We start from the raw sequence: 14783 nt of genomic DNA on the forward strand, positions 1-14783 counted from the left end.
GAAAGAACTCCAGAAAAACTACAAGTGCTTTGTAGATATTAAGGCTGTGCTGTTTAAATGTTTACTTTTTTTAGCTGGTGAATGCTTAAGGAACTTCAGATTATTTTATTGCTAGGATTACCTTATTGGAGCCATATAACTACCTGTCCTTAAATGTTTATTATCTTGAAGTGAATGGATTACTCAAACAGCAGAAATGTCTCAGCAGATGAGGAGGACAACAAGTTAAAAGCTAAAATGAGCAAGGTAGCTAGATATACCTTACATCAGTTTGGCCTCTTTTCTCTGGCTGAAAGGGTAAAAAGGTTATCTCTAGTGTCCATTTTGGGCTGAATAAAGGCAGTTTCCTCATGAAGAGCAAGAAAAACTACTCAGATGGCTGATTTTTTTGCTGAATAAAGACAAAATCCGTTCTTAATATCAATATTAATATCAGTTCATAATATTTCAGAGTTCTTCATTTAATTTGATGACTGAGGTAAAAGTTGATGCTAGCTTGGCTAGCAGTCAGGATTGGTTGACGCACAAGGAATTCATGACTGTATGTTGTATTTACTTACTGTACGTGCTGGATATTGTAGTCAGAGAACATTAATGAACAAAAATGTAAAATTATATTGTGAATTCTGTAAAAATGGGATGCAGTCAGATGAGGACAACAACCTAAAAGCTAAAACTAGGAAGCTTAGGTCTGTTTGGCCTCTTTTTTCTGGCCGATTGGGTTAAATACTTGACCTAGTGTCCATTTTGCACTGAATGAATGTATAATCACTGCTTTCTTTACATTTTTGTTCAACGACCAGGGTAAGAGTTAACTTTACACTAATGCTAGGTTCTATTGAGTAGCCTGTAGAGTGGCAAGGATAGTAAGGATTGGTTGGCAACCCAGGAATTCCCAGTGGTTTTATGTTATATTTGTATAATGCATGCTACGTATTGTGAGAGACACTACACAAAAATTCTGTCAATCTGATGAGGCTGTTGGGATATAATGCTATGATAAAAGTACTGTGTAACACATTAAACTCTAGTTTTAGGTCAGAATGCCCTTTGGCAACATGCTGATAAAAATAGAGATTATCCTGTAGTTTAGATAACAGATACACATAAATTGCACACACATGTAAACAGAGACTGCCATAGGTATAGGCTGCATAATTAAATGTCTACAAAAATAATTCAGAGAGCAGGCTAGACGAACAATGCTTGCTTTTCTTACTGTATGTCGTCTTTTTTTCCATTACGTGTGGGTGAGGAAGATGTTAAATACTGAGTTCAGATACTATGTGGCCAGACGCAACCCTGTATGAACTCTGAGAGCTGTTATTATGAGAGCTGCTCTGAAATAGGGTTTTAGGTTTTCTCTATTATGGTCATTAGGGATCACGCCCTGTTCATCAGCAGCCTGAGGGCCCTTATCATGGTCATTTTGTAAATAAACTGATTACATTCCAACCCACTGAGAATAAAAACGCCAACCTCATTATCTTTATGCCCGTTATTTCGCAATGTTTTACATCATTTCACAACAGCTTAGCCTGTTGGGCGCCAAGTTTTACTCTGTGGTTCCCAAAATGTTCAAGTAAGTGCTTGTGTGTGAGAGAGCGAGGGAGAGAAAGACAGAGAGAGAAAGCGTGTGTATGTGTTTGATATGTGTTCTCTCCTTGTACATTTCATGTTCAGCCGCCTACCAGCAGACGTCACAGTCTGCGCACTATGCCGTCCCAGACTTGGCCTGCAAGAAAAGCCTTTTGTTTTTGTTTGGTCTCAGCATTTTTGAAATTATTCTAGTGAGAACATGGAAAGTGCTGGAAACAGACAGTACCTCAGCATTTTGCAGTAATGTCACAGTTAATATATTGCGAACAGGTTTTGAACTTTTTATCAACAAAAATAAGATAAATTGTGGCATAAGTCAGTTGTGCCAGACAGTGAAATGCATGTTGGTTTCACCAGTATCAAGTAATCTTGATACTGATAGTGAAAGCCGCAGTCTGAGAAGCAGTTTTACAACCCTCACAGACACTTGCTACTCCTTTGTAGTAAATGGCCTTTGATTGCAGCCCAGTGACAACTCAGTGTTTCAGCTTTTCTGGCACAAAGATGGAAAAAAATAAAGCAGAAGTCAACAGAGCTTCACCTTTGGGAAATACAAGCTCACTTAAACCAAGCCACTACTGTTGTTACAGCAATAGTGTGCCAGAAACAAAGCTAAATGGTCATATTTTCCTGTTTGCTCAAATGTCTGAAACTGTATCCCACTGTCATGTATAAAGAAAAACAGTCTTTAAGGTGGCTGCTACTAGGTTACTGTTTTTAGCAATGTGGTGTACTTGAGGCAAACCGTTTTCAATGCTAACTGGGACTTTGCCTTGTTAGCTACATTAGCCTCAAAACTGATATGATGAACTAATGCGAAAAATAAAGTAACCATGAATAATATTCTGCAGTCTTTTGATTTCTATTAATTTCAAGCATTATAAACTGCTAATAGTAAATATCCATGCCGATCAAACTGTGGTGGCTAGGCGCCTAGCGTTTTGGTATACCTGGTTGAAACTTAACATGGTGCTACTGTGCAGAACAGTTAGACAGTAGAATGAGAAAGTTCGATAATAGGATCAGTGAAGTACAACTGAATAAGAACATTTTAGCGTTTAGCATGGATCCATAAGGAAAGAAACCAAAAAAGATTTAGCCTGTGTATGCTAATCGTGCACTTTCTCATAGTAATAAACCACAGAATAAACCACCATCACAAATCTTGTATTTTAAGCCCTCAGACACTCTAATAAATGCTTTTTCAAATATGCTGATTTGATTATGTGTACATGCAAAAATTCAAGAAATGTGACTAAATACATTTTTATCCAAATTCATAATGATATCACATTTAGCATTTACATCTCAAATTCTGACGTGTAATAATATGATAGCTTGAAAATAACAATAGATTGCATGTGTGACCAAAATGTGAAGAAGTAAATGTACAACTTGCCTATGGGTTTTAAAGAAACACATTTCAGACAAAGAACATGTTTTGGCTATTTAATGCAAGACACTACAGGCAGAAATGACAAATTGGTACCACCAACCATTTCAGATTTCTAGGTAATTTGATTCTATAACATGCCTTCTCCTAAACTAATTTTAACAAATGTCAAAACTCATCAGAGTTATATTTATTTCAGCATATTTAGTCAGTTCACATCCCCTCACGTCTAAGTCTGCAACATTAATGAAGGCTTAGCTCCACTCACACTTTGCACAATCATGCCGTGTCATATCTCACTGAAAACCTTGTTTCCTGAATAAATAGAATGACCAAATTTGTATTCTTTTCTACTAATGGCAAATCATGCAAAAGTCCAGGCTGCCTGAGATGTCACTTCGGAAGGCCTGTTGTGGTTCATAGGGTTTTCTTTATTAAATAGTGAACCAATGAGATTTTTCTTTAAAAAATCCCTTCGCAGGCATGTGTCTTCACAATTTAATATACATTTTAATTCTAAAAATTTTTAAAGGGCTTATATCATGGGAAACTTCATTTTCACCTCCCAGTCCATAAATGGAAGTTATGCTACAAAAATGGTCCATTCTGAATTTATAGTTTTTGTGGTGTCATGAAAATCAATGCATTTACAGGTATCCACCTGTTCAGCCTAAAAGGGCTTAATCGACCCATTCACACTGAAGTTATTAGCAGTGTTTCAGCCTGGGCCACTTTTTAAATCAAGCTCATTACAGGCCAAATAGAACAGAGCTAATTTACAAACCACCTTCTACTTCATGTGAGCTCAACAGCTGTTGTAGGGTTTTAAATTGCTTGATGAATGGGCAAACAAAAATGCTCCAAATTAGCTTGGAAGAAAGCTTATTTACATTAACTTACAGTAATATCAAAAACATTTTGTCCTGTTCTGTAAAACTGCCATTTTTTTACTTTGGACAGCAACAGAATTTCTAAAGTTTTAAAGGCACAGTAACAAAAACAGCCTGATGGATTCTAAGGGATTAAAATTATGATTTAAAATCACAAAATGTGATTCGAAGACTTTAGAAGAAAGCAAGACACAGAAAACATGTAGGACATGGGCAAATATTAAAATATGCAAATAGTGGCATATTTAAGTCAATAATATCTTAATTGCACATCAAAGTGTATATTATTCTAAAACCTACAATGCAAAGTATATTTACAAGAATATCAGTGCCCAGCTGGCAGAAAGTCATTGTGATATCTGCTGTTTTAAAAATTTGTTGACCTGTTGTGTCTCACCTTCATTACATTTGTGGAAACTGAGGAAATCTGACAGCCTGGTGGAGGAAGCTGTTCCTCAGCCTGCAGTTCACTCACAGACTGTGGAAGCACTTCCCTGAAAGCAAAGGCAAATGTGTGAATGATGCTGTTGTTTGCCGCCCCTCTGAGCTTTTCCCCCATCCGACTGCCAGAGCTGATCAGTGCAGCACCGTCCCGGCTGCAGCAGAGAGGAGGAGAACATGTCAGACAGCTGCAGCCTTTCTCACGAGAGCCACTGAGTGCACTCCGTCAGAGAAGACTCACCGCAGAAGGACGCCCACCGTTAATGCTGAAGTAAGCAGAGAAGTAAGTAGTCTGTATCAGCAACGTCTGTCTTTTAAACAGCTGTTTGGAGTAGGAATAGGACATGAGTATCGGGGACAGGACACAGAGGACGAGGATACATATAACAGGTAATTTATACTGTGATAACGGCTCATATTTAGGTTGGTGCTTATATGAGTTGTGAGATGCTATATTATTATTCTTTAAAGCACATTAGAAACTATATTTAGTTTCATTCTTAAATTAGTTGATATGTTAATATGTACATCGTCACTTTGTAGATATATATATATATATATATATATATATATATATATACTGGTGATATGTGTAGTCATATGCAAAACTTTGGGAGCCCCCAGCCGAATTGTATTCGATTGTATTCCAATGTATTGCTGATTTTCTAAGTGAAAATACATTAACACATCCTCTACATTTCTCTGCAATTGTAGTGCACAACCTCTATTTATTTTCTGAGTTTAAACATATTGGGAAAGTGTAAAAGTATAAAGTGTAAAATGTGCCATAATGTTTCTACACAGGCCGCATTTTAAGCTGTGTTTTATGTTACTTAATGTTGTGTTTTTTTTCCAAGCTGTTAAAGTAAGCAAATGAAAAGTTATTGTGCATTAAAATGTGCAGAGGTGTGTTCTCTATAGAGGATCTGTTAAAATTCTAATTAAGTGCTGTCTGAATTTTATTTAAAGTGGAATTCACAAATGAATACATTTCATGTCTTGTTCATCAATTATTTTCTGAGCCAAAGTTATAATTTACTCATTCATATCCATCAGAAAAGTTATAGCAACCATCAATAACAACCAGGTTTACTAACTGAAACTCAAAATGATGCCGATACATTAGTGGGACAAACATTAATGTCTCTTTCCTGTGTGTAGGACAGCATTTACTTAGGTATGTATGTATGTAGGACAGTATTTTAATTAGGTTTCTATATGTGTGTGTATATATATATATATATATATATATATATATATATATATATACATATATATCGCTGTTGTTGGAACAAAAGCCTTGTATCTCCATTTTTGTTCATTTTGAGTTTTTGATATTATTTGAAAACACCTGTTGCCCTTTACATTATGTTTAAATTTCTTAGTGAGCAGACCAATAGAAATGGCCCAAAATTACTGGGAAAAATGTCTGTTTCCATTGACTTACATTAAAGTAAAATTAGTTTTTTCCTTCTCCTGTTAAGTTGACATTTTGGAGATACAAGGTTTTGACTTGACAACAGCAATATATATACACAGTACTGTGTGAAAGTTTTAGTCATCTAAGCAAATTTTTAAACAAGTTACCTCAGCAGTGAGTTTATCATAATATACATTAGAATAAAGTCATATTCATAATTCAAATAAACATAAAAACAATAAAAAGTAACAAGAATTTCTTGGGTCCATATTTTTTCTTGACACCTTCACAGCCGCCACAGAGACATATTAATATCATCAATTACATCATGAGCACAATTTACTGAAGCACTGATTGGTCAAACCAGGAGCTGCTTTTTAACTACATATAATACTGGGCTTCCACAAGGAGAGGTTTGAAACTGGTTAAACAAACACACTAACATCCATAAAATGTATATATATATATATATATATATATATATATATATATATATATATATATATATATCATTATTAGTTGATATTCTATACATTTTGTTTATTTAATATAATATATAAATATATTTAAAACACTTTTCTCAGCAAATAAACACACACTACACAAATAAATACATTTTGAATATATATATATATATATATATATATATATATATATATATATATATATATATATATATATATATACACACACACACATTTATTTATTTATTTTATCGTTACATATCCCCTCTTTTGGATGACTGCTTAAAGTCTTTCAGGCATAGAGTGCATGAGTTTCCACAACTGACCCTCAACCAGAGTTGTTGGATTCTCTCTTTTGGATGACCAGAAAGCTGCAAAATTATCAAATGTTCAGTACATTTTTTCATTTCACTTCATTTTGGAATTTTGAAAGTATCTGTAATCTTTTTTACAGATGTTTTTAACCAAATTGCCATTTTTAGAATGATTAATTCACCTCTATATTACCATTTTCTAAGGTAATAACTTTCAGAATTGTAATGAAATTTAGGGTCCTATGTGATGCATGGTGGCTTTCTCAGAGATCTCAGTTTAAACATGTGATATGTGCTTTTGAATTGATGTCCCAACATTTGTTTGGACATCAACTGGAACCAAAGTATATACACAGTATATAGTAGCACATTTCAGCTATGTATTTGCTTTTGTCGTGTAACAAAGTTATTTAAAGTATAGATTATTGTAGTCACCTTGTGATTTCATTATGTAACCTGTGTTAATTGTTTGAACAGCCCCAGTCAACTTACATGTATTGTTAAAATAAGTGAGAATAAGTTAACACTTAAGTGCACACTTAAATTTAATATGTAAAGAAAGTTTAGTTTAATATGTAAGGAAAAACTAAAACATTAAATATAAAATGTGCCATAACTTTTACACAGACCACATTTTGTTCTGCAAAGCATGTTGACAAAACATGTTATTTCAAACTTTTGCAGATAACCGTAAGTTATATAAAACATGTAGGTTGTATTTAGAATATGTATTTGCACCGTATTGATAATGCATGTCTGTCATTGTGTATAATCTGCGCTGCATGTGCTGCGTGTGTTAGCTGACTGCATGACTCTGATTGTAAATGTGAGCAAAACAGCGCGAGCGCGGTCAGCACCATGAACTCAGAGAAATCTGTCAGATCATCTATTCACACTAATATGAAACAGCTGAACAGACCAGACGTGATTTTCATTCAGGAACAGCTCTGTAAGCTTTAGTGTTTGTGAAAGTTGTTTTAAGAGGCTGTTTCTGCCAGCTTGTTACTCAGGTTTTAACTAGCATTAGCAACTAGCTTTCATCCCTCACATTAGTAATGGCTGGTACTTTCTTCTTGAAAAAAGACTAAAATCACTATTGAATCTTCGATTGTATTTTCACATTATGAAATAAAGTAATAAGATTACTTTTTTAAAGAAGTGCTAAGTTGAGTAATCCCCATTACAGTTTGAGAGATGTAAAATAGCTAAAATTATGTACTTTTGAATATGACAAAGCACAATTTCCATAATATATTAACAAATTAAATAAATCTAAATAAACAAATGATGATAGAGGTCTCACAAAACTACTCGATTAACCGACGCTGTATGTTGGTTCTTTGTTAGCCAGTGGTGAACCATGGCATTAGAGCAAGGCCCTCAGTTCAGGCCATAAATGTCTCTGATTTAGTTGTATGTTAGCGCTGAGCTATTGGCAATTCACATGAAATGTTTTTGACCACTCTAGATGAAACACAGACATTTGAAACTTGTAAAAGACATTCCGTGGTTTATTTAAAGTAATAGATTAGGGGTCGGCAACTCTTTTACTGCCCCACAGCTACATACACTATATTGCCAAAAGTGTTCACTCACCCATCCAAATCATTGAATTCAGGTGTTGCAAGTGTAAAGTTTGGTGGAGGGGGGATTATGGTGTTGGGTTGTTTTTCAGAAGTTGGGCCCTGCCCCTTAGTTCTAGTGAAAGGAACTCTTAATGCTTCAGCACCAAAAGATTTTGGACAATTTCATGCTCCCAACTTTGTGGGAACAGTTTGGGGATTACCCCTTCCTGTTCCAACATGACTGTGCACCAGAGCACAAAGCAAGGTCCATAAAGACATGGATGAGTGAGTTTGGTGAGGGAGAACTTGACTGGCCTTCACAGAGTCCTGACCTCAACCAGACAGAAAGCCTTTGGGATGAATTAGAGCGGAGACTGCAAGCTAGGCCTTATCGTCCAACATCAGTGTCTGACCTCACAAATGCGCTTCTGGAAGAACAGTCAAAAATTCCCATAAATATACTCCTAAACCTTGTGGAAAGCCTTCCCAGAAGAGTTGATGCTGTAATCCTATGGATTAAGAATGGGATGTCACTCAAGTTCATATGTGTGTGAAGGCAGACTGAATACTTTTGGAAATACAGTGTACATTTAAGGTGGATCAGGAAACTGCCAGAGATGCAAGAAAAGCGGCTATAGCTTAGCTAAAGCTTAAAGCAGAGCAAATTAAGTCTTTAGTTTATATTATATTTTAGCCTAGTACATCAGAACATACTGACTCATATTTATAGCCAAGATATTAAAACTGACATAAAATGTTGTGGAGGTTTGATATTTTGTTGAAAGGACAAAATGACTCTTCTTAACATTTGTGTTGCCGACCCCTGTAATAGATAGGTAACTATTTTACTAGTTATTCGATTAGTGAAGACGTCTGCCATAGAGCTGCCACTGTTTTCTACTTCTAATGTCTGAATAAAACGCATCTGTCAGGTCACCATTATACTCACAGTCAGTGACATATCTAGCACAGTCAGATGCCTTTGAGTGACCTTTTTCTTACAACATTGATCCCACCCATTATAAATCAAAACGTAATTGATTGGTTCAACTGTCAGTTCCTAATTGTGTTAGTGGTTAATCTGACACTTTAGACCTTCAGTTCAGCTCCTGAAGTCCTAACCAGTGGAAGAGCTCTATTACTATTACTAAAGTACTTGCAGAGTTTAAATAAAACAAACATGATTGTTAAATAAAAATGAACTAAAACTACAGATATTTAGTTTTTGGTTTCACAGAAATCACAAGGCCTTCTCTGAAGCGCTAGAAGTTCCTGAGGGTTCCTCAGTGTTGTTGAAATATTTACACTCACAGGTTTTTATGACAGTATTCAGGAAAGATTTGTGTTTCTATGAAAATACGTGCATGTAAAATAGATGCACGTGAACAGACACATTTCTGGTTAATAATATGATACTTCTGGTGCTACATTATTAGAACATTTCTAAGCAACTTCCTTTATTTTTACATGTTCAGATCTTTTTTATCATTAGAACAGAACACATTTTTGCATTGCAAGTAGGAAAACAACAAAGAGACATGCAAGCTCCAAAATGATCACTGCACATGGTCAATCTTTAAATCATAGGTATCAAATTGTCCTTTTTTAATTTACAGATTAGATTCACGATACTGGCACAGCTGGAGCACTCTCATGGACCCGAGTGTGTGCGTCCTGGAACTGCTCGGCATATTTTTCTCCCTGACCGCCTGGCTGTGTTCTTTGACCACTACCCTTATGTCCTGCTGGCTCACACTAAACACAGACCTTCTGCCGACTGAGAGTTATCAGCTAGGTCTGTGGGAGACATGCGTGGTTCAGGAGCTGGGGGTGCTGGAGTGCCGACCATATGACAGCCTCCTGGGTCTGCCGCCGGACATCCGGCTGGCTAGAATTCTCATGCTGGCCACCCTGGCCACCAGCCTGATGGGCTTCACATTGGCCATCCCTGGGATCTATGTGGTGAACAGCTGCAAGGGCACAGAGACCCTCAAAGCCAAGCGCACACTCAAGATGATGGGCGGGACACTGTGCTTGGCTGCAGGAATTCTTGGCCTGGTCCCCGTGTCCTATGTAGCCCACCTGACCATTCTGAAGTTCTTTGACGAGACCGTTCCCGACGTGGTCCCACGCTGGGAGTTTGGGGATGCCCTGTTCTGGGGCTGGGGGGCTTCTTTCCTGCATCTAGCGGCTGGATCACTGCTTGTCACCTCCTGTCTTTGCCTGCAAGGGGAGCCATGTCCACTACCAACATCCATTCCTCTGCAAGGAGGACATACTGACCCTGAACTGTCTCTGAGAAGGAGATCAGAATATGTGTGAGAATATGCGCAATGATTCTGCAGAATTCAAGAAATTGGAGGACATACCGAAAGTGGACGTTCCGGAAGCAGGATGGGTAAAATAAATAAGTAAGTAGAACATGTGGATGTGGGAGAAGTGGATAGTCACTGTAATTTGACCGCTGAACTGTATATCTGGATGCAATGTATAAAATGTGAGGATTTGGCAGAATGTGACAATAAAGGATATGAGATGCTTTGGTCACAGAAGTAATAAAGTTATCAATGCAATGATTTAACTCCAGAATGGATGAGGGCTGTCACTATTGATTATATCTGTAATCAATTAATCCACCAATTATTTTGATAACTGATTGAGACATTTAAAAAAAGGCCTAAATAAGTAAATAAATACATAAAAATAGACGAAACTGAACAACAGCTACGTTTCCATCAACCTTCGGTGCAAATTAATCTTCTATCGAAAAAAATGCTTCATATAATGATGTCATTTCCTGTCCATTGTTTGATTTAACAGTAAAAAAGAAGGGTCTAACATGTTTCCTCACTAATTTCATGTATGTGGCCAATTGTGGCCTTTGGCTTTCCCCAAATTATGTATACATTTCATACATTTCTTCCCTTCAGAACCGTCATGCTATAGATCCTGTTTCTCTGCCATATTAGTGTAAACAATGACAAGAACTTAGTTATTTCCCGTTATTATGTTTACATATGCATATGTGCATAACATTAATGCCCAGTTGTTTATGTTACTTCATAAATATCCATAAAAGGGAAAAAACAGAGGGATGTTATATTGTCATTTGCTATTATTTTACACTGTACTATGGCAATTTATTATATGTTATATTAATCACGTTTGCCTTCTAAGGGCTTTGTTAGCTGTTCTCTTTAGAAAATTATATATAAATACAAAATAGAAAAATGTAGAAAAAAATCTTTCTAATCTTTTTACTGCCATTAAGCAAAGTTAAGCATTATTGCAGGTTTGGTTTACATTTTGTCCTTTATGAGTTGTAATTGCTTTTTAGTTGACCTAGACTAAATATATGCATAAATACCTATTTTTGACTTAGGAAATTTTATTTTTTACAGTTTTATTCTTTGCAAAAAAAGTTTCCAGTGTAGATTTTTGCAACATTTCAGGTTAAACGGAACTTTATTGACATTCATAAAGAATAACCGACAATTTCCATTTCCATAGCCTACACTGACAAACAATTTGAATCATTAAAGATTTTAGTTGAAAAATCCATTGGATGGAAATGTAGCTAATAAATATGCATAGCGTAATATTTTACTGTGGCAAAAAAATTTACATGAAGAGTCCATCAGGCTTTGTTTTTTCCAGTCAGTGAATCTTATTTTATCGAATTGAACTGATTTATCGTGACAGCCCTGGAATCCAGGATCCAGTTACAAATCAGTCATGAAGCAGTATAACAAGGTTCTTCAGCTCTGGCAGGGCAGTGGGCCTGGAGGACTGGTGTGCAATATAGTCTGGTGATTTTCCCTATCAAACACAACTGCTTTATCTGGCAGTTGCCAACCTGTGCTGGACATCAGACATCCAGGACCGGAGTTGAAGAACCCTCAGATATGAAGTGTTAAGTATTTGAATAGCATAAACAGAGTTATTTTATTCATCGTTCAGTGTTTCTTCTGTGTACTGGGCTGTAAAAGGACAGTTCCACCATTTTTTCACAATATCTAAATGTCAAATGTCAAAGCAGTCATTCAAAGTTGACTGATGTGAAATGGTCACTGATTTCTTTACAGTGGTGGTGATATATATATAATGCTGGTGATGGTAAAATACTGGTAAATCAGAAAAAAGTTTTTTTGGAGACTATTTGTTTCACCACCCTACATATGCTTCATAACACCTGCAAAAAATGAAGTTCTGAGATAGTTCAGCAACATTTGGCCTAAAATGTACACATGTAAAAGTATGAACACTCATATTAAATGTTCTATAATTTTGGGGGGCATTTTATTTTTGCCCTCAGTATGTTAAATTCAACAAATGAACAGTGATTTTACATTCAAATGTGTAGAAGTGTGTTCTCTGTAGAGGATGTGTTTATGTTACAACATGTCATTTGACCAGTGCCCAAACTTTTGCATAGTTTTATGCAAACGTGTTAAGTACATTTTAGGCCAAAAACTTCAGAACTATCTCAGAACTATTGTTAAACAATGCAGCAGGCATCAGCCAGCATATTCATAAATATTTCATACAATAACTTTCTGTGAGGGAGCTTTTTATGGGCATTAGGTTCTGGGTCCTATCACCACCACTGTGAACAATTCTACTGCAGTTTTTTTCTCTTTATGTAGAAATTTTGAAAAATCGGTGGAATTCCCTTTTAAGTCATGGTGCGCAGCTACACAGTGTTGTAATTTCTGCTGATCTGTGAGTAACTTTGCTATTTTGTCAATAAGGGCTTTAAATATTCTGCCCATGTCTGCAAAATATATGGGACCAGTTTATATTTTATCCACTTGAAAAGCATATGCAGTTATTCATTTAAGGTGATGGATAAACTTTCCAAGAAAGTTTTTTTTTCCAGTAGTACTGTAACTGTAATGTCAGTAAAGAGAAAAAGGACAATATGATACTTATGATCCAAAGACTTTCAGGTGCATTTGTCTTTTGGAGCTTGCACACTGTTTTACTACTTTCTGCACAAATTTGTTCTGTTTTATTGCTAAAAATGTAAGGCTTAAGAGAAGGAATGCAAATATGCTAAAAGACAAAGAATAATGTAGCAAACGTACCAATATACATATCAAATGATACCACATAGACCAGTAGATTGTTTTGTCTTTCATTCATTGTTTTTGTTCATGTGCAATATATTTACATTAAAAAATATCTCTATACATGCAAATCTATACATATCTTTTCCTGAATGCAGATGTAAAAGCTATAGGTGTACGTTGTACTGTTGGAGATTATATAGCAATATATTATGACTATATGCTTTATACATTTGTTTAGTAAGTAGTTTCGTAGTCAGTGTTTCAGTTTTTGTATTGCAAAAGCTCCATTTCAGATGCTTTTTTGTTGGTGATACCTGTTATAATGGATTGAACTGATGAAATAAAGTTTTGAAAAGGAAAGTGTTCTTTTACCAGCCTTTTACTAATGATGTCTGGGAACTAGGTGGCGAAACCTAGTGGTTAGAATGTTGGAATGCCAGATGGAAATCCATTGTTTGAGGATTGTTTTTTCCTATGATATCCAGGTAGCTGGAAACATGTCTTAATTTACAATGTGTGGGATCAATTAGTGAGAAAAATGTCACACTAGGCCTTCTGAAAGTCCTAGATATGCCACTGATTTGGCATACAATCCATGTGCTCCATTTGTGACTAGGACTTGGAAACTTGGAGCCTCCTGCTTCCCACCTCAAAGTTTTCACATTTTCAACTTCAACTGCTAAAAATGGATGTTCACAGAGATCTAGCACTTATTTGGCTGCTGTAGATGTATAAATAGGATCTTAAAGCGCTTTTATACTGCAATTAAAGAGTTGTTTGCTCAGTAATTCATTTGTTTTAAAAGTGGCTACAGGCTATGACTATTCACCATGAATATAGCACTGAAAATGGCATGAAAGTGCACAGCTTGATTAAAAATCATGTACAGAATCACTTAAGCTCGGAAATATCCATGTTTCTCTCTGCTTTTTGCGAGGGGACATCCTTATTTTCCGCAGGTCCTGTGTTTTCTTAGTTTGTAATTTTGGAGACAGGGTCCTATGTTTCCTCAGAGATATCATGCACAGACTGCATGTCTTAAAGTAACCTAGTTAAGAGGCTTCACGAAAAGCATAAAACTCTATTTCTTCTTGTTTTCCTGGCCATACTTCAGGCATCATGAAAATGACATCTTGAGAAACTCACAGGTGAATGATGGTTCAAATGGATTTTTCCTAAAACTCCAAAGCAGAAAAGGTTGGGATGGTATGGAAAATGCAACTAAAAAAGAGAGCAGTGGTTTCTGCAATTTACTCTGACTTATATTTCATTGCAGAAAGTATTGACACAAAATATTTCATGTTTTGTCTGGTCAACTTTCATTTGTTAATACGCATCCATTTCTGCCATTCAGGCCTGCAACGGTTTTCAAAACAAGTTGGGACAGGGGCAACTTATGGCTAGTAATGAAGTGAAATATTTAAATACTATTGTGATTTGAAACAGGTGATCGTAATCATGATTTGCTTCAAAAGCAGGATCCAGGAAAGGCCTTGTCCTTTAGGAGCAAAGATGGGCTGAGGATCGCCAGTTTGCCAACAAATGCATTGACATGTTATTGACGTGTTTAAAAAGAGTGTTCCCCAAAACAAGGCAGTGCTGCATCAAGAACTGTTATTTATTTA

At 36.0% G+C, this 14783-nt stretch overlaps 1 protein-coding gene across 2 annotated transcripts; it reads left to right on the top strand.

Moving 5' to 3' along the window:
- Positions 1–4475: 4475 nt before the first annotated feature.
- Positions 4476–13518, top strand: LOC108443884 (putative claudin-24). Of its 2 annotated transcripts, none has more exons than XM_017724775.2 (2): positions 4476–4606; positions 9703–13518. In XM_017724775.2, exon 2 carries the CDS (start codon positions 9740–9742, stop codon positions 10406–10408), a length of 669 nt encoding a protein of 222 aa, XP_017580264.2. In that variant the 5' UTR covers positions 4476–4606; positions 9703–9739; the 3' UTR covers positions 10409–13518. The 2 variants fall into 2 exon arrangements, with proteins under 2 accessions (XP_017580264.2, XP_037401094.1); XM_037545197.1 differs by having other exon boundaries at positions 4486–4713.
- Positions 13519–14783: the final 1265 nt, after the last annotated feature.

The sequence above is a fragment of the Pygocentrus nattereri genome, chromosome 15, assembly GCF_015220715.1.
Source record: "Pygocentrus nattereri isolate fPygNat1 chromosome 15, fPygNat1.pri, whole genome shotgun sequence".
Lineage (NCBI taxonomy): Eukaryota > Metazoa > Chordata > Actinopteri > Characiformes > Serrasalmidae > Pygocentrus > Pygocentrus nattereri.